This window comes from Thunnus thynnus, chromosome 24 (genome assembly GCF_963924715.1).
Source record: "Thunnus thynnus chromosome 24, fThuThy2.1, whole genome shotgun sequence".
Classification (NCBI taxonomy): Eukaryota; Metazoa; Chordata; class Actinopteri; order Scombriformes; family Scombridae; genus Thunnus; species Thunnus thynnus.
Window position 1 is genome coordinate 10,654,093 of NC_089540.1, and position 23,286 is coordinate 10,677,378.

A 23,286-nucleotide genomic window follows, 5' to 3' on the forward strand; every position below is an offset into this window, starting at 1 on the left:
CCAAGAATGAACTTTTAATTTTATTTTCACTTTCTTATAATTTGTGTCTGTGCTTAATCTGTACTGTGTTTTGTCTGGCAAACCCAAAATGTTAAATTCTTTATAATGTATGGCCAAAAAGTAGCAAATTATCACATTTGAGAACATAGAACTATCACATGTTTAGTGTTTTTTGCTTGAAAAAACAACTTAAACCATTAATCTGTTATCAAAATAGTTGCAGATTAATTTTCTTTTGATCGACTAATCGCTCTACTTATTAACTGAGTGCACTTGAACCCAGTAACTCTGCTGCTTCAAATACTAACAGTGCTTCTGCAGAGATCCAAGCTTTTCTTTTAAATGGGTGACAAATCTTGTCAAAAATCATTAGAGCTGCTAAAACGCTGCAGAATGTGCAGCTGGAAAAAAGTTTCTTCTGGCCTAAAATCTAACGTCTTCAGGCTTATTGCTCATAGTACCGAAGCCTTTGCAGAGTAAAACCAGCTGTTTGCTGTGTTTTTTCGTCAGGTGTGTGTATGTGTACAGCTTTGTGTATGTGTGTGTGAAGTGTGAGTGGTGTGTGCGGTGGTGTAGTCGTGAAGCAGCGGTCGTCTTACAGTGCAATTATTCACTTAGTGCGGCGGCAGGCGGCTACAGCCAGCGCTTCAGCCCTGTTGACTCTGAGCCTTCGGGCTGCTGGCCACCACAGCAGATAGACCACAGTTGACACTGGCCCACACAGCCACATTCCACCCTGTGAGAGCAAAAGAAGAGAGGAAGAGAAGAAGACAGAAAGGACAAATAGAAGAGTAAAAAAAAAAAGAGAGATGTTGAGGTGAGAAGGATGAAGTGTGATCAGGAAGATGGAGAGAGAAATTAAGTGGAAAAGCTTTGGATGGCTTCACTGACCATTTAAAAAAGACCTCAAGACACTTTTTTTCTTGTTAAGAAAAACATTTGAGGCGAAGGATGGAGGGAGTGTTGGTTTCTTATTAAAAGCAGAGCAACAGAAGATGAGAGCACAGACGATGAGAGCTGGCAAGCAGGATTTAAACTAAATCCACCAAGTGGCACAATGATGCCACACTCCCAAAAACTTGCTTCATGTAGAGAAAGGAAAAAAAAAAAAGGCAGGAAGATGGTGGGGAGAGAAAGATTGTCCCTGGAGTGTCGGTTCGTCCCTTGATTTCTATAAGGCTGAGGATTGTGAGAGCAGAAAACCTGTGCCACCCTAATATTTGCCTACAGCGATGACGTGCTTTGCGGGGTTTACTTATGGTAATGCCAGCTTGGGAGAGGTTAGAGGCTCTTTTATATCACCGCCTGGCCATAAAGTAGAGCACTGGCACCCAGGACTCCCAGCAACGGTCAAGGGAAGCAACAGCGCTCTTTTGTGCATCTCCCATCTCCCCTTTTACATTTTCGAAAAGTAGTGCAGCTGATACGCTTACCCATCTATTTATAGTGCACCTAAACAAACTCACGTTGATAAAGAAGATCTGATTTCATGCTGTGCACTGTAGTTTTCCACACAACAGCAGGGCACAAGCGATTGTTGTCAGTGCCAACCTCGATGACAAATACATTGCTTGTGTACTCTGTGACTCCTTCACAATGAAAGCCAAACAGTAAGGCTGATAACAATGAGATAAGATTAGAAATGGTAACACTGGATTACATGTTGCATCACTCCCTGTAAATCCTTCATTCATAGGTAGAATTCAGGTAGTGCTAGGTTTGAATCCAGCACGGAAACGGCGGACTCTGCCACTAACAATGAAAACTACTACATACAGAAGTAATTTCTGAATGTAAATGTATTGAATGACTATTGCTGAAAAAAATGATGACCATAAATAGTTAAAAAAAAACAGGGTTTCATTTTATGAAAATCTTAAAGGGGACGTATCATGCACAGGTTTATATTTTTATTCTGGGACTCTACTGGAATATATTTGCATGATTTACAGCTCAAAAAACTTCTTATTTATTTTATTCTGACCCTTTACACAGCCCCTCAGTTCAGCCTCTATCTGAAACAGAAGGTTTTAGCTCCTGTCTCTTTAAGGCCCCCCCTCCCGCTGAGCCCACTCTGTTCTGATTGGTTAGCAGTTCCAGAGGCTACGTAAACAAACAACAGTAGCACGATTTCACTTCTTTTTCTTGTTCTTTATTGGAAATGGAAACTTCTTAAATACATCCGTACATGTTCAAGCCGGAATCTGATCTGAAATATGTGAGCGCACAATGTGAACAACCCGTGAAACAACCTTAGCAACAACCTTAGCAACAAAGACCACCAAAAGATGATTGTTTGTGGGCATGCAAGAACGATCTGACATCATTATGAGGAGGACGCATAGGTAAAATTGTAAACAGAGCGTTCACGTCAGGTAGAAGCCCTGGCTTTTGACTTGAAGGTGGCATTTTTACATACGTCCACCTCAAGTTTCTGACCTTTTACTGTGATTAACATAGACATCCTATATCATGACAGTGTATAAATAACAGAAAATCACAAAAAACATATGTCCTCTTTAATGGTCTTATGATACTTTTAATATAATACCATCATCTAAAGATGAAGTGTTGGGAAAAAGAGATGGGAAGAAGAGTTGCATGACGAAATGCTTCCTGAAAACCCGAGCCTCAAACAAATGGCGTCCTTTAGAATCATTAACCTTCCTTATACAATTCAACTTTAGGTGTTAGGACCACCCCATTAATATACAATATGCCTTGTCTGTGGCATGTGCTCACATACATGAGTGCCTCAAAAACATGCAGATGGGGTTGGAAAGTTTGAGGCCTTTTGACTGTCTGTGCTTCTCTTTGATAGACTATACAAATGGCGTCCTCTAAAATCATTAACCTTCTTTATACGATTCAACTTTAGGTGTTAGAACCATCCCATTAATATACAATATGCCTTGTCTGTGGCATGTGCTCACATACATGAGTGCCTCAAAAACATGCAGATGGGGTTGGAAAGTTTGAGGCCTTTTGACTGTCTGTGCTTCTCTTTGATAGAGACAGAGCAAGGCGCACTATACAAATGGCGTCCTCTAAAATCATTAACCTTCTTTATACGATTCAACTTTAGGTGTTAGAACCATCCCATTAATATACAATATGCCTTGTCTGTGGCATGTGCTCACATACATGAGTGCCTCAAAAAGATGCACATGGGGTTGGAAAGTTTGAGGCCTTTTGACTGTCTGTGCTTCTCTTTGATAGAGACAGAGCAAGGCGCACTATACAAATGGCGTCCTCTAAAATCATTAACCTTCTTTATATGATTCAACTTTAGGTGTTAGAACCATCCCATTAATATACAATATGCCTTGGCTGTAGCATGTGCTCACATACACATGAGTGCCTCAAAAAGATGCACATGGGGTGGGAAAGTTTGAGGCCCTTTGACTGTCTGTGCTTCTCTTTGATAGAGACAGAGCAAGGCGCACTGTTTGTGTCTTTTCACTGATGAGCAAATGTGTTTTTCTGAAGCCTAACTGGGGCGACCTGTCCTTCACATGGGTACAATAGCACATAGGCAGCCTGGTACTGTCAGTACATGGCCTCGGTTACTAACCAGACTGTACAGCTCGCCCATGACTACAAAGCAACACGCAGTTGTCTGAATACAGGATGTCACTCGCTGAATAATACAGCCTTTCACCTCTGTTGTGAGGCCCATTTTAATGAGGCGACAATGCACCATTCATGCATTGATATCATGTATGATTGTATGTGCCCCCTGCCCCCATAAGAACTACAACAAAGCCTTTAATTTCCCATAGAACAGTTAAAAAATACCAGTGATCAGGTCATGTAGTGCTAGGTATAACTGCCAATTGTAAGCTGCAATAATAATCATGCCATGAAGCTAAGTCATGTCATCTTACTTTCCTTGAAATTAGTTAATTAATCCACGAAAGTGGAAATAATTCTATGCAATGATTTACAAAGTCATTTTAGCAGATCAGAGAATTTGAGATGTATCAAAGTCACACTTGTCACATACTTAAATTTGTGACTGATACCAGATTTTCTTCCCAAAGCGCCGCCTTGTATCTTGCATTTCTGTAAGCACCACATTATGTTGTTCAGAGAGCACAGAAAACCTCTCTCACAGGTATTGACATTTTCTCTGATTCTACTTAGCTTTCACTGTATCTTTACTGTGATTATTGGAGTGCTGTCATACTGGATCATTCTCCTTTTAAAATTTGTTTTGACTCTGCTGAAGAAAAACAAGAGCCTAATTACGCTCCTTCAACAGGCTGATAACTGTCTCTTTGCTGAGTTTTCCACACTAACAGACACTGTCCATTGATCAAATCTGGAGAAAATAAGTTCTGTCATTAGTCTTGTAAGCTCTAAATGAAGTTGTGGTGTCTATAATGGCTTTTGTGATAGATTTCAAAATCAAGGTTATGACCTTTCGATATTCAGCCTTTTCATGACCAGAGATACATAACGTAGTTTCTTCCTTAAAATATTGAAACAGAATCACTGTAGAAAGACAGATATGTTTTAATTCATGTATCAGAAATGATTTCTGGATAGGATCTTAACGTCATTCTTTATGACAATTGAGATAAACCAATAGACTGTATATAAAGACCGATGTAGCAAGGTGTGGCGTCACCCATTGGTTTGTATTGGAGCCGGTTTGAAGCCCAGAGTTGCAGCTTATGGTCTGGAAACATACCCCGCTACCTCAGACTTCGGAGTAATGTTAAACTTACAGCACTCTTACTAGATGGTTTGAACTTAGCGGCTGAGACCATAATGACTGGTTGAAAACAATGATTGACTTAGAATTTCTGGAGAGCAGCTGATGCTTTTTGAATGGGAGTCAATTGGATTCAGGGTTTTTTTTTGAGGCAGCATCTGGCGGCCATTGGTGGCATTGGACTTTAAGGTACTTCTGCATTGGCTTCAGCCTCAAGCTGTGGTAGTTGCCTCTTGGTGAACCAAGTAGACGACTGACTCATCTTCAGGGACCTAGCTTTATCTTTTAGTTGGTACAGACAGTGAATTAAGGACTCATAAAAATTTGTATCATTCATTTTTTATTTTGTAACTCCAAGACCATTGTTTCACTCTTCATCAAGTGTCCATTATACCATATTGGCCTAGATTTATTTAGACCCTTGTAAATTTTGTTTGCAGAATACAACTTCATTCTTTCCAAAAATCTAAAAGTCAAATCTGGTACATTCAAATCAGACATCCTGATTTGTAGTAAATTGGCTTCAGAAACTTCCATCAACATTAATTTGTTTTGACTCCATCTGGACTGAGCTCTCCCTCCTACTTTGCGCTGTACCTTCACACTTCACAGTTCACACTTCACTCTTTTCCACACATTTATTTTTACCTGACACTGTGAAATGGGAACAAGTTCATTTTTTGACGAATGTTTCCTGAAAGGAATTTTCATGGACGTTTACTCCAGGAGAGGTAGCTGCTAGCCTTTCAGTATTTGTACCTGCAAGAAATATAGTAGCAGATTAATTTGGTTATGTCATAACCAGGGTTAGTGGTGTACTACATTTGGAGCCCTCCTTTGATGGTTAAAAATTGGATAATGAATAGTGAAATTATCCGAGGCTGCTGATTGGCAGGGCAAAGTAAACAGAGCATTAGCCTCCATGGCTGGAGCCAAGGTGACATGCCGTTCCCTTCTCCCTGTCTCCATTCACAAGTCTGTGACAGCATACACAAAAGACCAAAAGGCCTTTAGGCAATCAGACATGGCTCCCAAATTGGAGCTAATTGCTTTTTAGCTGCAGTGTCTTTGGGAAAATGGATCAGAATTTGGCTTGTACAGAGCATCTAAAATAGGAAGGAGGAATTGTACAGTAAATGAGTAGCAGCGTGTTACAGTTTGTCTACCAAACAGGTTTCATAACAGAGCAGCTCTGTGGAAGGTGCTCCATGACAGATCAATGTGTAGAGCTCCCACTTTAAGCTGAAAGCCTGTGAGACTGTAGTTCAGGTAACTCACCCATCCTTTGGATTCACTCGTCCAAAGCTGCACAGCCGCCAGTTATCTGTTTAACTTCAAGGAGATTTGACAGGAGTGTTGACGTTCGGCATGAAACAAAAATCACCCAGTTAGAGGCAGCAGAAACAAATGGGAATGTTGTAGTTTAATATCTATAATGGCACATTAAACTCCCAAATCATCCAAAATGTAAAGGATTTGGGATGATTTTAAATTTAATTTCTAACGAGAATCATCGATTAAGACAAAGAGCAAAGCAGCTTCTGACTTTTCTCAGGCTGCAACAAGAACCACTGACACACCTCATCATAAGCGCAACAGATAATCAGACGCAGGTGTTGCTCCAAATTAATAATCGTTAGGAGAGACCACTTTCAGATTTGTAGATTTTTGGTTTTCTGAAGACTGCTTATCATGAAAGAACTGATGCAGTGAAAGAAGACAAGGTTTTTGAATAAATATCAACAACTAATATATGTTTAATTACCAGCAATGTAGGTTTCTTTACCTTTAATGAAAAACCCAAAAAATATATGTATATAAAACAGTCCATACACGGCTATATAAATGCCACTTTTTTTAGTATGACTTAATGTAATCTTTCACCTGTCGTCTGTATTAAAGTATTTGTGCTCATGGTGCAAGATATCATTGTGAAAACTCGAATGAATCTAAGGTTTGGTTCGTCTCTCTCCGTCCGTCTCTCAGCCTCCGAGCCCAACCTGAAGCTGCGCTCCAGGCTGAAGCAGAAGGTAAGCGAGCGGAGGAGCAGTCCGCTGCTGCGTCGTCGAGACAGCCCCATCACCTCCGCCAAGAAACGCTCGCTCGACATGGCAGGTGCGAGACACACAGACAGCTTTGTTGCGTTCAGAAACTTTTATTTTAGGCTGCTGTGTTTTTTATTTTTTTTTTATGACTGATGTATTTGATTTTTGTGTTTGTGTGTTGTTTCAGACTCTGCATGTAGCAGCGCCCCTGGCTCAGGCCCAAGCTCCCCAAATAACAGCTCCAACAACATCCCCAATGAGAACGGCATCACTGTGTCAGTCTCCAACAACACGGAGGTAACAAACACACTTACACACTTGTTTTTGAGCTCATATTGATCTGTCATTTAGTTTTAGCTGCGTCATCTAGCTCACATACAATTGAAGTTCCTCTTTGAAGTCACTTGTTGCAGTCACATGACGGTAAAACGATTTATTTTCACCCTGCTGTGGGGATTCAACACTTGTAATTTGTAAAATATTTGACATTTAAAGGCACAATATTTGTCTTGCGCATAAGTTTTGTACCTAAATGTAAAAAATAAAATAAAAAAGACCCTTTTCTGTCAGAGCAGCTTTGCTCTTTAGTGTCGGTGCTGGTCCTCAGGTGCTAGCTATTAGCTTTTAAACTTAGCAGCGTCTATCATGTACAAAGGCTACTGTATGAGTGAGTGATCTTCAGATGATGGCTCTGCAGAGGAGGACGGCTGAGGAGCTGGCAAGATGCTATTTGTGGCAGCCATTAGGGGAACTCAGGCAGTGTGGAGGAGGCTTATGTGGCCTTGACGATTTTATACTGCCAGGGGTGCCAATGTAGCTCACGACTGCAGTGTGTTTGCCCCTGTGCTGGCGTTTTTTTGTTTTTTTTGTTGTTGTTCTGTTTTCTTTTTGGGATCATGATGCAAACACAGATAAATCATTTAAATGTGCTTCCCAGGCGTCTCTGGCCCAGAGGCTGTGCAGCGGCGCTGAGAGGGGCTCCGTTAACCAGCTGTCCCTCTACACTTCTCCATCCTTACCCAACATCACCCTGGGGCTGCCCGCCACAGCCACGGCCACTGCTGCTTCCAATGTAAGAAGGAAACCGCTGCCAAGCCGGCGAAATTGCTAACAGACCGATTCTGAATATATTTAACTGTGAATTTGTTTATCTGAATGTGTTTCTTATTTGTATTCCAACATCGGGAGTGTTTTTTTTGTCGTTTTGTTCACTCTCTCTTTCTGTTCCAGGTGACCTCAGCCCAGCAGGACGGAGGTCTGCAGCCGGCCCTCTCCCTCAGCCCTCCCTTCCTCTCCGGTGGCCACTTGACCCCCTACCTGGCCGAGGCGGGAGCGGGAACAGGAGGGCACGGCGGGCACAGTCCACTCCTGCAACACATGGTGCTCATGGAGCAGAGTCCAGCACAGAGCCCCCTGGTGACAGGTAGGAGTAGTAATGGTCGTATCACTGAAGCTAATAGTGATTAAAAGTGATGAAAGTAGCAAAAAAGTGTCAAATAATGAGGTAAAATTGATGTTAATGATAGGAACAACAGCAAATGATCAATGCTGCTGTGACTAAAACTAAAAGTATTGTTCAGTTTCACTCTGGCGACTCACTAAAAAAAAAAAAAAGAAAAGCATCTCCACACTCACAGAGATGTGTGTCCGTGGTACACTATGTGCCCCCTCACACTGACAGACGTCCATTCATTAGCTCAAACTAATGAGCTCCTTTCATATGTCAGCGTACGCAATGAGAGTATGACATGGCTGCATTGTGCGCCCTTTTCCCATCAGCTCATTCACTGACTACCACATCGCTGCTGCTATTTTCAGCGGGGCATTAGCAGTGAATGGGCAATGACGCACATACAGACGCATGTTTGTGTGTATCCGCGCACATAAAATGATATGTGCAAAAAAAAAAAAAAAACAACAAAACACAAGGACATGTGCGCGCCCACACACAAGCCCAGCAGCGAAGAGTGAGTTTTTACAGGACAATTGCGATAAATTACCTCTCAGTTCAGATATAATGTTAATAAAAACTGAGGAAAGTCATGTTTTTACTCATAGATGCATCAAAAAACCCTTCCTCGCTCCACTATCACATGGTTGCTAAACATCAGCAGGCTTTTTTTTCATGAAAAAATTTGAAAATACTCCGTTAGGCAAGTAATTTGCTCAGTAATCAACCTTCTCACATCATTTGCCGGGTTCGGTCGAAGCTGTTTTCTTACTTTTTTCACCCGGTTAAAACACTGTAAATGCTCTAAGCTGTTCACTTCTCCCGTCTCAAACAATAACAATAAAAAAGTCACAGTGTGGCAGCACAGATGGTCGTTTTTATTTGGTTCACAAATACATCTGCTAACTAATCTTAGGTCCAACACCAGTAAGAGTAGAATTAGGATCCCATGTGTTGATGTACACACATCATATTCAGAAATGTTGTGGTTTTCTCATCATCGGTGCAGCTCAGGTGTTTTCTGGCAGCGCTCGTCGAGCTGACGTCTGTCTCTGCTTCCGATTTTTAATCTGGAAAAATATGTTCTGGAAATGTTGACATATTTCCCCCTGAAGTAACTACCGAAATGGGTCATGAAGTTGCAGGATCATGAATCATTGTGACACCTAGTCTAAATAGTTGTTCACAAGGTTAAAGTGTTCGGGAGTGACATAGTTCGACATAGTTAAGTCAATTTTGTTTGTATAGACCAGTATCACAAATCACCAATTTGCTTCAGGGAGCTTTACAGTCTGTACAGCAGTGTAACATCCTCTGACCCTCGATTCAAAGAATGAAAAACTCCCTAAAAAATGTGGGAAAAAAAACGGAAGAAACCTCAGGAGGAGCAACAGAGGTGGGATCCCTCTCCCAGGACACAGCCATGTTTTATTTAGTACATCTTGCAAACTATATGTTGTTTTTTTCTGATATGAAATTGTAAAGGGGGGTTGCTAGATGGTCACCTTGTCATAATAGATCCAGGGTGGGCACAGGATGAAGAAAATAAATAAGATCCTGGAAGTTTGCTTGTTTCAACAAGGCTGCACTGGCAGATGAACACAGTAGAAATCCTGAGACTTAATGTGAGAATGACACACTTAATTCTTGTCTTTGTGGGACAGTTGATAGTGAGTTGGTAGACAGGAAACAAGGGGAGGGAGATGGGCATGACATGCAACAAAGATCTTGGCTGGAATCAAACCAGGGACTTTACCAATATGTGGCATGCGCTGTAACCATTCAGCTACCAGGACGCTCCAAATGACACATTTAGAGCATAGCCGTGAGTAAAGCTGGATAAAATGGCAGGAAAAATGGAAGCCGTTGTGTCTTAATTGAAAATAAATCAAGCACACAGACTGAAACAAAGCACCCTCTGTTCCAGCTTTCTTGAGAAGCAAGCTCTCACCAGGGACATGAGTATCTCCTATCTGGTCTTGGGTTTCACTCCCCCCCTATCCCACGCCCCCCTCCTCCTCCCTCTGACATCTCCTCTGTCTTCTGTGTCCCTCCGTAGGCGTAAGCGGCTTGTCCATGTCGTCGGCAGCCTCCATGGCCAAGCTGCAGCGGCAGCACCGACCCCTGGGACGGACCCAGTCGGCCCCGCTGCCGCAGGGGAGCGCCGCCCAGGCCCACGCCCAGGCCCTCGCCCTGCAGCAGCTGGTGGTCCAGCAGCAGCACCAGCAGTTCCTGGAGAAGCACAAGCAGCAGTTCCAGCAGCAGCAGCTCCACCTCAACAAGGTAGGAGAGGAGCGGAGATGAAGGGTGGCTGCAGCTTTAGATAAAGCACAGTTTTGTAAAGCACATGCTACACCCTGCAAATATATCTATAAGTACAATATCAGTATGATTTATAAGTTATACAACATGTTATAAGTAGTTTTCTCACTGCAGTAATGAAGGCGGCTGATGGAAGGCGCCGCAGATCCGATGTCACATTCGAGTAAACTGATTAATTAACTCAGCCTGTGAGCTGCAGAGGGCCAGCGCAGGAGCTATAGTGTAGCTGTTTGTGTAGGCGGCAGTTTGTAACACAGCCAATAACGTGTTTGCTGTATATGTGTGTGAAGTCCTTGATTTTTTTTTTTCTGCATTTTCTCGTACACGTCTCTCTCTCTCTCTCTCTCCGCTTCGCTCTCTGTAGTATTTTTGTTTACGGGTAGGCGGAGGCAGGTATGGGTTTAACATGTATCGCAGCGTCGGTCTTTTGCGTCCACGTCTCTGTGACTGTGGCCCAAGACAGTTGCCACGGGCTGCAAGGTAACCGCGCACGCTGCCATGGCAACAGAGCGGAAGCCCCCTGCCTTATATGATCAGGGGAGGAAGCGAGCAGCCGTCGCTGTTAGATGGCTTTACCTATGTGAGCAGAGTACTCGCTAGAGGAGAGGTGGGTGGATGAAACAAGGGATTTCCTCTCCTCCTCCTCCTCCTCCTCCCTTCTCCCTCCTCCTCCTCCCTCCTCCTCCCTCCTCCTCGTCCTCCTCCGCCCCGCTCTGTCTCACTCTCTCCATATGTTTCAGAGCTCTCGAGTGGCAGCTTTTCACACAAACATATCTATAACAGCCTGTGGCACACCAAGGACGGATTCAGCGGGAGTTCTGACAGGACAAAAAAAAAAAATCTCTACTTCAAACATTGTTTTGTTCTGTTAAGATGAGGCTGCAGAGATTTTTTTTTGTTCAATCTTCTCTTTTATTCTCCATTTTATAATACGATTAGTAAAGAAGTAAGTCGATCAACAGTTTGGAGTCATGTACAGATCATCTGTGTGTCTCCACAACGGGGAAAAAAAACTTGTTTGACGTAAGAGTTGTGATGTGCATCATGGCTAATTCACTGAGCACCTAACATATCTAACTATTTTATCTCTATTTCAAGGTTCAAAGTTCATTTTAATTGTCACTATGCGGGATTACACAATGAAATTCAGTAGTAGCCCTCTCCACACTACACATGTAGACAATGTATTAACAAATATTAAACAATCAATAAAAAAGAGCAAAGTGAGAAAAGTATATATAAGTAGCACTAAAGAAGAAATTAAAAAGGAAAAAGTATTTCATAAACAAGGAATATACAGTTACATATATGTCATATATACCCACAAGTGTCTCCACTGTGTCTTTTTACTCCTTGGGAACATTTTTTTGAATAAAATTTGCCCACAAACAGAGCGGAACAGGTCGCCTTATGACAAGTTTGTGCAGTTTGCAGAGAGTTTTATGAGTCCGACTTGCAACACTCGTACAAGCAAACCACATAGAAAAAGTTATAAAGGCTTCTCAGGTCTGTTTTATGTCCTTGTACACTGAATAAAATTGACCGTATTTGGATTTTAGGCTGTTGATTGGTCAGAACATTTGATTCCAAGTTCTTTACACTTTATAGACTAAAAGATTAATCAATCAGACAGATCATTAGTTATGTTCCTAAATGTGATTATTTCAAAATTTCACACAAAAACAAATGACAGGATTTTTTTATATACATATATTTTTTATAGTGTATCTGATTCCCAACAGTGCACACTTGCACACCCTGTACGCTCGTAAATCTCTTTATTGTGTTTTCATCAGTATCTCTCTCTGATCTAAGCTTCCAGTCTGATAGAAACGTGTTTGCGATCATTAAGTGAAAGAGAAAAACATCAGTTTGGAGAGGAGGCTTCTGGGAAAAGTAGAGCAGAGGGGGGGCAGCGGGGGCTTGAGGGAGGAGGTGAAAAATGTGGGGGGAAAGAGAAGTTCGTTTGGACGCAAAGACGAGAACAGTAGAGGAGGAGGAGGAGGAGGAGGAGGAGGAGGAGGGGGAGGTTGGGGAGGGGTGGGGGGGTAGTGGTGGGGGGGCGTGAATGAGAGCTGGTGAATGCTCTGACGTCAATGCTGTCCCTTGGCAAAGAGCCAGAGGACCCAGAGGCTTACAGCTCTGGGAAACACACACACACACACACACACACATGTTCAACCCCTACCCTCCCACACACACACACACACACACACACACACAAACACACACACACACACACACACACCTGTAGCTGTAGGCCACTCTCGAGACTTCCAGCAAAGCACGTTTTTATCTTTCTCGCCGTTCGTCTTCACATCAAAAAAAAAAAAACAAAAAAAACCGCACGCACACCACAGAGGCGAGTACACCGCAGCCTTGAACGGCACTTTGAATGGTTCATGTCAGTAAAAGTGAATGAATAGACAACTGAATCACAACTTGGTTAACAGCAGGCCACAGAATGAGTCGATGAAAAGCGGCACAACGGGGAGTGTGGAATGTCTCTGTTCGCCGAGACACATTTTGCCCCGGAGTACAGTCGGCAGAGCGGCCACTCACATTCAATTAGAACGGATAGGTTTGAAATGAGCAAGACACCAATCTGACTGCGTAATCCAAATTAAGCTTGTTAAAAGAAGAATGCTCCAGAGAAAGGAGTGATTTGCCAGGAATTTGATTCAGCAGAGAGCGTGCCCGTTTGTCTGCTGCCTTCTCTGAATGCAGCCTCACACATTTGAGGGGATTTGTCACATCCTGCTGTTCGATTGTGAAATAAATTTCACATCGTACCGTCATCGCTCTCTCTCTCTCTCTCCTCCCTCACTCCCTCCCTCCCTTTCGTGTCCCGCAGATGATGGCCAAGCCCAGCGAGTCACCTGTGGGCCGTCAGCACCAGAGCCACCCGGAAGAGACGGAGGAGGAGCTGCGGGAGCACCAGGACGGCGGCGCCCTGCTGCCGGGGGTCACCATCAAGCAGGAGCCCCCCGACCCGCAGGAGCTCCAGGAGGAGGCGCTGCAGCAGCACAGGGAGAGGCAGGCGGAGCAGGAGCTCCTCTTCAGACAGGTAGAGGACGGGTAGTCGTGGGGGGGAAAAGAAGTAAAAAAAGTGAGACATATCGAGTTTACAGCTAAGAGTAAATTAATATGAAGGTTCTGAGAATTGATTTACTTGGCGCTAATGTATCGAAGATGTTCGTTGATGTCATGCAGAGGTAAAAAACTCCAGACACAGAAATGTAATTTGGGCTGTGGGAGTGTTCCTCTCTTTCTCTCTGTCCTATGGCATCTCCGTGATTAAACGCTGTGGGAAAATCGAAGCTGCATCATTTGTTTTGGCTGCCATCTTTTGGCCACAAATTGTACTTGCAGTGTCAAAGCAATTCCTCTCCCCTTTGTTCCCCTAATGCATTTACAATTTTAAGCATTTCAGCGAACAACTCACCACCATAACTGCGGGATTCATCTTCTTTATTTATGTTGTGTTTCTTGAGCAGCAGGCGTTGTTGTTAGAGCAGCAGAGGATCCACCAGCTGAGAAACTACCAGGCCTCCATGGAAGCTGCGGGCTTGTCAATCTCCTTCCCGGGACACCGCCCCCTGTCCAGGGCACAGTCGTCTCCCGCTTCGGCCTCCTCCTTCCCGATCAGCGTCCCGGCCCCTGATCCGCCTGTCAAGCCTCGCTTCACCACAGGTCACTTTCAAATCGCTATAAAACCGCCAGTAGTGATTATTGATGATGGTAGCCTCTCCGGTCTGCCTCGAGCATCCATTTGAGAAGTTCTTTGGCTCCAAACTTCACTTCCTTCCTCATACACTTGGGGAGATTTCTATCCAAAAAAGCAGGTGAATTGGCCAAAAAAGAAAAAACGGCTTCCATCTGCTAGCAGTAATAAATGAGCTTTGATGAGTAAATTTTCTCCCACTACTCCCACTCCTTTCTTCTTCTCAGACATCTTGACTCCGAACAAAGAAAGAAATCACCAAAAATAGAGGTGCATTCACCCATCTAGAGGAAAGAAACTCTTACACAGCAACAGAGCAGCACTGACAGATGGTTTCACATTTCAGGGGGCTACATAAATGTTGACTGTTTTTGCATGCGTGCACCAAAGTCGTAGATATTTTTATTACAGTTTGTACTACTTCACTCCCACTCAGTTCCAAACCGCATAGAAAACTTTGTCAAAGTTGCATCAGAATGTGAATATCAAGCTTTTTCAGTCACTCTTCCATATTAATGTGTAATTCAGAGATAATGAGAGTAAAGACGCTTCTGCTTTTCAAAATAAAACCTTCAACCTTCAGCTCACCTGTCTGCAATTAAGCATAAAAGTTTATGAATACAGGAAATAAATACAGACATTGTTTTAACAAGCGTATGTGTGTGTTCCTCTCAGGCCTGGTGTACGACTCCTTAATGCAGAAGCACCAGTGCATGTGCGGCAACACCAACAGTCACCCGGAGCACGCCGGCCGGATTCAGAGCATTTGGTCCCGGCTGCAGGAGACCGGACTCAGAGCGCAGTGCGAGGTACGGAGTCGCTACATAATATCTGGAAATATCTCCACGCTGCACATCACACAAAGTAGTAGACGGCATACTATGTGAGAGCTGCATTCCTGAGTGTGTGTGTATGTGTGTGTGTGTGTTTGTAGTGCATCCGTGGGAGGAAGGCCACTCTGGAAGAGCTGCAGACGGTTCACTCTGAAGCCCACGTCCTGCTGTATGGAACCAACCCTCTCCGACAGAAACTTGATTGTAAGTTTACACACACACACACAGCAGCAGCAGCAGTATTACACAACTCCTGATCTGCAGTTACTAACCGTGTTTCATCTAATGTTTATCTCCCCGTCTTCAGGTTCAATCACTCCCATGTTCGTACGGCTACCGTGTGGAGGAGTGGGAGTAAGTAGCGCTCTCATTAGCGGTAGCAGTTCAGTTTCGTAGAAAACTAAAAAATTAATACGTCTGAAAATGTACAAAACTTACAGAAGTCTTGTTTGAAAGAGGTAAGTTTATTTTGTAAAGCCTTTCAAACACAGGCAGTTGAAACTTTTGTACATAAGGCAAAGAAATGCATCACAGTATCATTTAATAACACACTGAAGAGGAAAATAAAAGTCATTAAAGTACAATAAAACTAAAAAATCCACAAAAAATTGATAGATAAGAAAGCTTTTAGTCATAGTTGCTAGAAATGTATTTGCACCTTTCTTAGTTGGTTTAAATAGAAACAACAGCTTTTAAATTTTGAATCCACGACTTTTCAGTGTCTTCAGTTCCTTTAGTTTATTTCCCACGTTGTTGATTCGGCTCAGATACGGTAACTCCGTGTGTGTGTGTGTGTGTGTGTGTTTGCAGGTGGACAGCGACACCATTTGGAACGAGGTCCACTCTTCCAGCGCCGCTCGGCTCGCCGTCGGATCCGTAGTGGAGCTGGTTTTCAAAGTGGCCACCGGGGAGCTGAAGGTAACCGCCATCACGCTCGTCTGGTCGTTATCTCTCGTCTCTTTACGTCTTTTCCATGTGGTAAAGAAGAAATATATGTCGCTTAATATCTTAAAGATATTGCAGGGTTGTCTTAGGGTAAGTTACTTGAAGGATTTTGAAAATGAGTGCATGACCTTTATACTGTAGTATTTGACCCCACATCCTCAGGAAAACCTTGTGAAGTAGGTTTGTTTGATATACTTACAGATTTATAATGATTCTACCACCATCTATTGTCTTGACAGGAAAGAGAGCAGGAAAAAAAAGGCTTCTGTTTTTCCTTAAAATGTTATTTTTTGAAACAAAAACTCAGAAGCCACTAACAGTTATGTCAGAGTGAGCGTAGTTAAACCGCTGTTATTATGTCCTTGTAGTCGGTATAACCACAAGCTGTTCGGTATTCAGTATTTCCTGCTTTTGAGTGTGTTTGTGGCTGAATTACAATGCTTCGAGCGGTGGTTTGGCACCGCTCAGCGAACGCAGAGGAAACACTGAACGGTGACTAACGGGCTCCCGTCCTGTCCTTCCTGTCTGTGTCCTTCCAGAATGGTTTCGCTGTCGTCCGCCCCCCCGGACACCACGCAGAGGAAAGCACTCCCATGTAAGGCCGCAGCCGTCACCACACTCTGCTGGAGACACTTAATCTACGCATATACAAATACCAGACTCGTCTGGAATAGAAATGATATAAACCATTGAGTTTATTTGCACATAAAGTACTGAGAGTCTTTATTCTGCCAGCTGTTTCAAGAATTGTTTTATTTATTTTTCATATGCTTTAAAATGAGCTATAAAAACATCAAAATTGAGCAGAAAAGTGCTTTGGCACAGCGGGACCACTCAGCTTCTTACTCTCTGTTGCTGTTCCAGGGGCTTCTGTTACTTCAACTCCGTGGCCATCGCCGCCAAACTGCTGCAGCAGAGACTCAACGTCAACAAAATCCTCATCGTGGACTGGGTGAGTCACATGTCATGTGACGTAGAGGGCGCGGTTACTTTGATTTTACAGGATTTGCTCGACACAGTTAGATTTTTAAGTTACCTGGAGTGTAAACGGCACGGCGAGTTTGTGATTACATAACGCGCCTGCTGTCTACCCTTTAGGACGTTCACCATGGCAACGGCACCCAGCAGGCGTTCTACGATGACCCCAATGTCCTTTACCTGTCGATTCATCGCTACGACGACGGCAACTTCTTCCCTGGAAGCGGGGCACCTGACGAGGTGAGTGTGTCTTTATTAACGTAACCCTGGAAACCGTCCTGGACAAGGGTTCAGTTTTTTTTCTGCTATGTTAGTTCATTTTAAATAAACTACGATTGTCTGCCATTTGTTTTCCACTTTTGCTCAACATCAGTCCATCGTGACGTCTTCAAAGTACTTCTTTTGTTTGACCAACAGTCCAAAATCCCAAAATATTCAATTTAACACACAGTTAATAACACAGTACAGAACATTTTCTTGGTAATTTTGACAAACTGAGCAGCCAGTCAAGTTCTTTTTGGGGGCTTTTTCTCTTCCTGTTCGTATTACATCTGAATGTCAGTAACACACGTGCTTCCCTCTGCAGGTGGGAAGCGGTCCTGGAGTCGGGTTCAACGTCAACGTTGCCTTCACCGGAGGTCTCGACCCACCCATGGGAGATGCAGAGTACCTGGCTGCCTTCAGGTACCAAATCACACACACACAGACAAAACAGTTTGGCTTCAGATGGAAAGATTCAGTTTGAGGATTTCTTTGAACTTGGAAAAAAAAATAGAAAAATATAAAGGAAATGTTCAACAGCAGCATCTACTGTACATACTTGAACTACAAGTATGTGCCAAGGAGGTGACTGTTAATTTAATATCTGCCAGTAGATTATTGTTTTATTATTAGTAGGCTGCAACTATTGATTATTTTCATTGAAATATTGGCACTGTTTAATCTCTCTACCCCGCCCTCCCACTCTCAGGTCAGTGGTGATGCCCATAGCCAACGAGTTCGCTCCGGACATTGTGCTGGTTTCCTCTGGCTTCGACGCCGTGGAGGGACACCCTCCACCGCTGGGAGGCTACAACCTGACGTCCAAATGTGCGTACGAGATTATCTGAAGTGTTTTTCTTATCACACTCTCCTTCAGTCAAACCACACGAGAAAAACACATGAGCATATTAAGTTTTGGGGACTGACAGAGGTTTAAAATTGTGTTTCTGAAGGTGAAAAACTGCTCAGATGGACACATACATGACATAAAATCACCTCCTTCCTGTTACCTTTATCTTCAGGTTTTGGCTATCTGACCAGGCAGCTGATGACGCTCGCTGGAGGCCGGGTGGTCCTGGCTCTGGAGGGGGGTCACGACCTCACCGCCATCTGTGACGCCTCTGAGGCCTGCGTGGCTGCCCTGCTAGGCCAGGAGGTAAGGGATGGGGGGGGTCACTTTGCCAACACGCAGGATCTGAATCCTAATGAGTGTCCCTCATGCTGTTCCAAAGAGGAAGGAAACTGATGGGACAAAACAGGGCATCTCTAGTGTTGAATGAGGCACACAAACCTTTTATTTTTACTCCTAGTATCCTATTTTTTTTCATGTGCCCCAATCACACAAGACTCTTTATTTGAATAACTAGTGATTACATTCATTTTAATCCCATGTTATGGTGATGTAATGGGGAAAAAACAGCAAAAATAGTGTAATCTCATGTAAATGTATCATTACTTCTGTCGTAATTTAATATCCTACTTCCATCAGATATGTGATTTAAATTTTAAAAACATGGAAGGAAGAGTGGAATAAATAGAAGAAAGTTTTGAAAGTTTACATTGTTAAATCTGCGGCTGCAACTAATGATTATTTTCATTATTGATCAATTTGCCGATTATTTTCTGTCTGTAAATATTCAGAAAACTCTGATAGATGCTCATCACAGTTTCCTACAACCCAATGTGAACAAACATGCACTTAAGACCTAAAAATATTCAGTTTACTACTTTGTCAAGAGAAGGAAAAGCAACAAATTCTCTCATTTAAGAAGCCAGAACCATCAAACGTTTGGCTTTTTTGTCGATTCATTTTCTGTGAATCGATTCAAATGATCAACTAATCGTTGCAGCTCTGGTTGAATCAGAAACTGACAAACTGTACTATGAAATCTTGCCTTGATTTAATACATTTCAGAGTCTCATAGGAACATGAAAATTTTAGGTTAAGCCGGGCTCAGACTACAGGAGTGTTAAAATCCTCGCTGATTTTGAAATGGGGTTGCATCACGCACATAAGGAGAAACTTCACAGATGTTCTTCTCTCTAATCTCAAACATGCACACACTACAAGATTCAAAAACAATGGCGCATCACATACAACAGGATATGATTCAAATAATTGTACCACAAGGAGCAATGCACCACCTCTCATGGGGAAGAAGATGTAAACAGAAGGCGGAGGTGAGATTTTAACTAGTCAGTTTTGATATCTGTTAACAGCAGTGTGCTAGCTAACGTTAGCCTCAAGGGCTAGAATGTGTACCGTTGCTTGGCAACACCATCAGCTCTCTCTCTTATTGGCTGCTGTGTTCCTGCTTGGAAAGTAGTGATGTAATCATCCAAATTTTAAATCCTAAGTATCAAACATGTTTGAAATTATTTGGGCAGCCCTGATGAGTCTGTGAGCAGTTCTGGAGGTTTAAGATTGGATCTGTGAACCCCTCTGATTACCCCTCACCAAGTCCCAGACCAGATTTCTCCTCCGATTGTCGAGAGGGTTGAGTTGGGGATAAATCGGCCCAAAACTCCTGTAGTCTGAGCCTGGTTTTAGTCACGTAGGTAAAGTGAAAAGATGTCAGCTGATGGGAGAAATCAAAATAATACTAAACGCAATGGTTTCTTGTTCCCAGCTGCATCATTTTGAGACCAACGCCTTGTGTAAAATATTGGAAATGCAGCCTGTTATACGCTCGTGTTCATATTTTGTGTATGTGTGTCCCCGTGCAGCTGGACCCGCTGCCAAAGGCCGTCCTGGAGCAGAGGCCCAACCCCAACGCTGTCCGCTCCTTGGAGAAAGTTTTAGAGACTCACAGTGAGTTCACCCTCAGTTACACAAGAACACGACAGAGAGATCACCTGGAAACACATTTAGTAACATTTTTAGGTTGCTTACATTTAAATAAAGCATCGAGTCACCTCTGTTTCTCTATGTTTCTCCTTTCATCTTTGACACTTCTTCTTCTTCTTCTTCTCAGGTAAGTACTGGCGCTCAGTGCATCGCTACTCGCCGCGGCTGGGTCTCTCCCTGCTGGAGGCCAAACGAGGAGACTCCGAGGAGGCCGAGGCCGTCAGCGCCATGGCCTCTCTGTCCGTGGCCAACACCAACACCATGGATCACAGGTAGGGGTCTAAACCCACTGCTTAGAAGGAAAGTTATTTTACAGAGGGAAGGAAGTATGATCTTTTCCAGTTTGTTGAAGATGTTGAAGACGGAGCCCAGAAAGGGCTACGGAGAAAAAAAACAACTAATTTGTGCTCTTGATTTAATAATTCTTGCCCATGGATTACTGAATTAGTGCTCTTGATTTATCTATTTTGTCTATTTCCCTGTTGTAGAGGGCACCAAATGCATTCAGTCAGCCAGAAGTTTGAAGAGAGTGACAAAGACATTTCCCCTGTAACGTCAGTCACTTACGAGAGCAGAAAGCACAAATTATTAAATGAAGAGCACAGATTAGTTGTTTTTTTTTCTCCATGGCTCCTCCTGGGCTCCGTATATTAGTGATACTGTTTATTGAGGAAGTAAAATAACTGACTGAATAGTCACAATCCAACAAATAATGCATCTTTTATTGGGTTTATTAGATTAAAAAACTCTGAAATAAAACCTCAAATAAGTCAAATATTTAAAAGGTTAAAACGTAATGAGCACAAGTTCAGTCTATATAAGGTAATTTGTTGCTTACGTTATTTGAAATTTATGCTCACACCCAAATTTAGTTTCCCAAAATACATTTGTTCCCCCAAAAATGTGTGAAAGGTCAAAGAAGAGAGGGATGTTTCTGAGTTACTGTACTTGTCCTACAAACACTGGCGGGGTGAGTTGAGTCCCAAGTCCGTAAAGGTCAGGAGGTTATCTGCGTGTAAAGCAAAGCTGCAGTGCAGGTTTGGAGGACACATAACAGTTTTATATCTGTTGATGTGTGTTTTTTTTTTTACCCACCAGGCCGGAGGAGGAACCGATGGAAGAGGAGGAACCACTGTAACGGAGGGAAACATGAGGGTGTCACACTGTTAACCTTTGACCTCTCCGGAGAAGAGTCTCGACTGATCCCTTCATTTAGTCCCCCCTAACCCCACTCACCACGTCAGTCACCTTGATTGGCGGCCCCTCGGCCAAAACGAGGGAGAGGGGGTGGGCTCAGCCTCAGAGTAGGGAGCCAATCAGGAGACAGAGGACTGAATTGGGAAAAAAACATAATTGAACATAAACAGCGATGCTTCGCGGCACTCGCTCAGAGACACTCATTTTTCTGTCAGTCTTCGCACCACCTCCACGTTAGCCCACAGCGGCTAACCAAGCGACCTCGGCAGCAAGGGGGGGGGTGTGAGTGTATTTGGAGCAGGGGGGCGAGATCAGGTCTCATCACAGAAAGGTGTGATAACAGAAACATACGGTGCTTTACACAGCTGCCCTCTGACCACATACAGTACGGACACCAGGGACAGCGGACGTTCCCGGCTGTCGAACGCAGCTCGGGAGTTTTCTTTCCTCTTTTCCTCTCAACTATTTTTCCTGACAAAACAAGGGCATCGCAGCAAACCGAGATAATATTTTACAAGTTCACTGTGGACTTTGGTCGGCCGAAGTTTAAGTAGGCTTTTACGGAGACTCGATGATCTCGCGGTGAGACTGTCACCTCGCTGTCGTTGAAAGGTTGATGAACGGGAGGAGTGCCTTGGCGAGGGTCCGCTGGATTTCAGGATTGTTCAGGAAAAGATTGCCTTAAGTTAAAAAGATTTCTCCTCGCTACGGAATCGGCGCGAGGGAGGGAGGGGGAGACGCGGGAGAAAGAGGGTCCGGGGGGGGGGGGGGGGGTGAGTTTTCCAGTCCTTCGCTGGACGAGAACGACGAAAATAAAGCAAACAATCTTTCAGCATGTTTACTTGGAACGTGACGCAGACAACATTTATGTCTCTCACAGCCTCTTCTTGAAGAGTTACTTTACTTTTTGGATGGATCTATTTTTCTGTAAAAAAAAAAAAAAAAAAGGTTGTAAAGGTAGTTGCCAGCTTCAGTAGAAAAAAGGTGCAAACGTGGAGACCTTCAAACAAGGAATTAGAGAACCGTCAAAAGGTTTAGCCTTTTATGTAGCTTCCCTTTAACCGAAGTCATCGCTTTGTAAAACACATAAAGCATGCATTTGAGCAGAGAAAGACCAGACCATTTTTTTTCCGAAAGATTTTGAATGTCATTGAAAAAGAGAAAGCCAAGCAAGAGAAGCCAAAGCATGAGTTTGCATTTACAGTAGTACTTTCACTCCACTTCACTGGAAACATTTCTCGTATTGGGCTTTTTAAGATAAAAGCTCCCGATACCCAGTTCAATGTTTACTAATTTAATCTTTCACAGATAAAGTGAGCATTTTCTTGACCTCCCATGCTTTGCCGGTTGGCAACTACCTTGGTTACTAGTGTGAGCTCAACATTAGTCATGTATATTGAATTGAATATATTTTGAGAGGCAGTAATCGAGTATTGCCCGTTTGTATCTACATGTATGATTTTTTTTTTTTTTTTTCCACATCAAGTTGTCGATTTACAATATCAAAAATGTGTTTGGTAAGCGTGTCCACTTTTTATTTTTTATTGTATAAGATTATTTTTCTAACTTTTTTCATCCATAGATTTTGTTCTGTGTTTTTATCCGTTTTCTGGATAGTTATAGGGCTGCCATTCACATACTTAGTACTATTGTCACTTCTTGTATTTATCAAAAATAAGGAGCAACACTTCCTTTCTTTCTTTCTTTCTTTCTTTCTTTCTTTCTTTCTTTCTACGGCTCTCTAAGCCTTTCTGCATTTTCATCAACTGTGTATTTATAACATGTACTGTTTATAGGAGATTTGTATATGGAAAAATTTATAAATGTACTCTAACTAATGACAGCTATGATATTGTGAACGAAAAACAGTATGGTGTATGATATTACTCCATGGACTTTAAAAAAAAAAAAAAGCAAAAAAAAAAAAAAGCAGCATATTTAACTCGACTGCACTGTTTCAAGT

At 42.9% G+C, this 23,286-nt stretch overlaps 1 protein-coding gene across 7 annotated transcripts in view; it reads left to right on the top strand.

Moving 5' to 3' along the window:
* The window catches only part of LOC137177390 (histone deacetylase 4-like), a 70,061-nt gene extending 48,011 nt beyond the window's left edge, over positions 1–22,050 (top strand). For all 7 annotated transcript variants that reach the window (XM_067583676.1, XM_067583674.1, XM_067583673.1 and 4 more), the window contains 20 exons: positions 6,707–6,835; positions 6,953–7,062; positions 7,703–7,837; positions 7,996–8,188; positions 10,275–10,498; positions 13,392–13,604; positions 14,035–14,230; positions 14,937–15,070; positions 15,196–15,298; positions 15,402–15,448; positions 15,905–16,012; positions 16,579–16,634; positions 16,904–16,991; positions 17,138–17,257; positions 17,604–17,701; positions 17,988–18,106; positions 18,301–18,434; positions 20,006–20,090; positions 20,254–20,398; positions 21,225–22,050. In XM_067583676.1, coding sequence (XP_067439777.1) covers positions 6,707–6,835; positions 6,953–7,062; positions 7,703–7,837; positions 7,996–8,188; positions 10,275–10,498; positions 13,392–13,604; positions 14,035–14,230; positions 14,937–15,070; positions 15,196–15,298; positions 15,402–15,448; positions 15,905–16,012; positions 16,579–16,634; positions 16,904–16,991; positions 17,138–17,257; positions 17,604–17,701; positions 17,988–18,106; positions 18,301–18,434; positions 20,006–20,090; positions 20,254–20,398; positions 21,225–21,264 — 2,477 coding nt within the window. In that variant the 3' untranslated portion in view covers positions 21,265–22,050. The remainder of the gene's footprint in view (positions 1–6,706; positions 6,836–6,952; positions 7,063–7,702; positions 7,838–7,995; positions 8,189–10,274; positions 10,499–13,391; positions 13,605–14,034; positions 14,231–14,936; positions 15,071–15,195; positions 15,299–15,401; positions 15,449–15,904; positions 16,013–16,578; positions 16,635–16,903; positions 16,992–17,137; positions 17,258–17,603; positions 17,702–17,987; positions 18,107–18,300; positions 18,435–20,005; positions 20,091–20,253; positions 20,399–21,224) is intronic.
* The last annotated feature ends 1,236 nt before the right edge of the window (positions 22,051–23,286 follow it).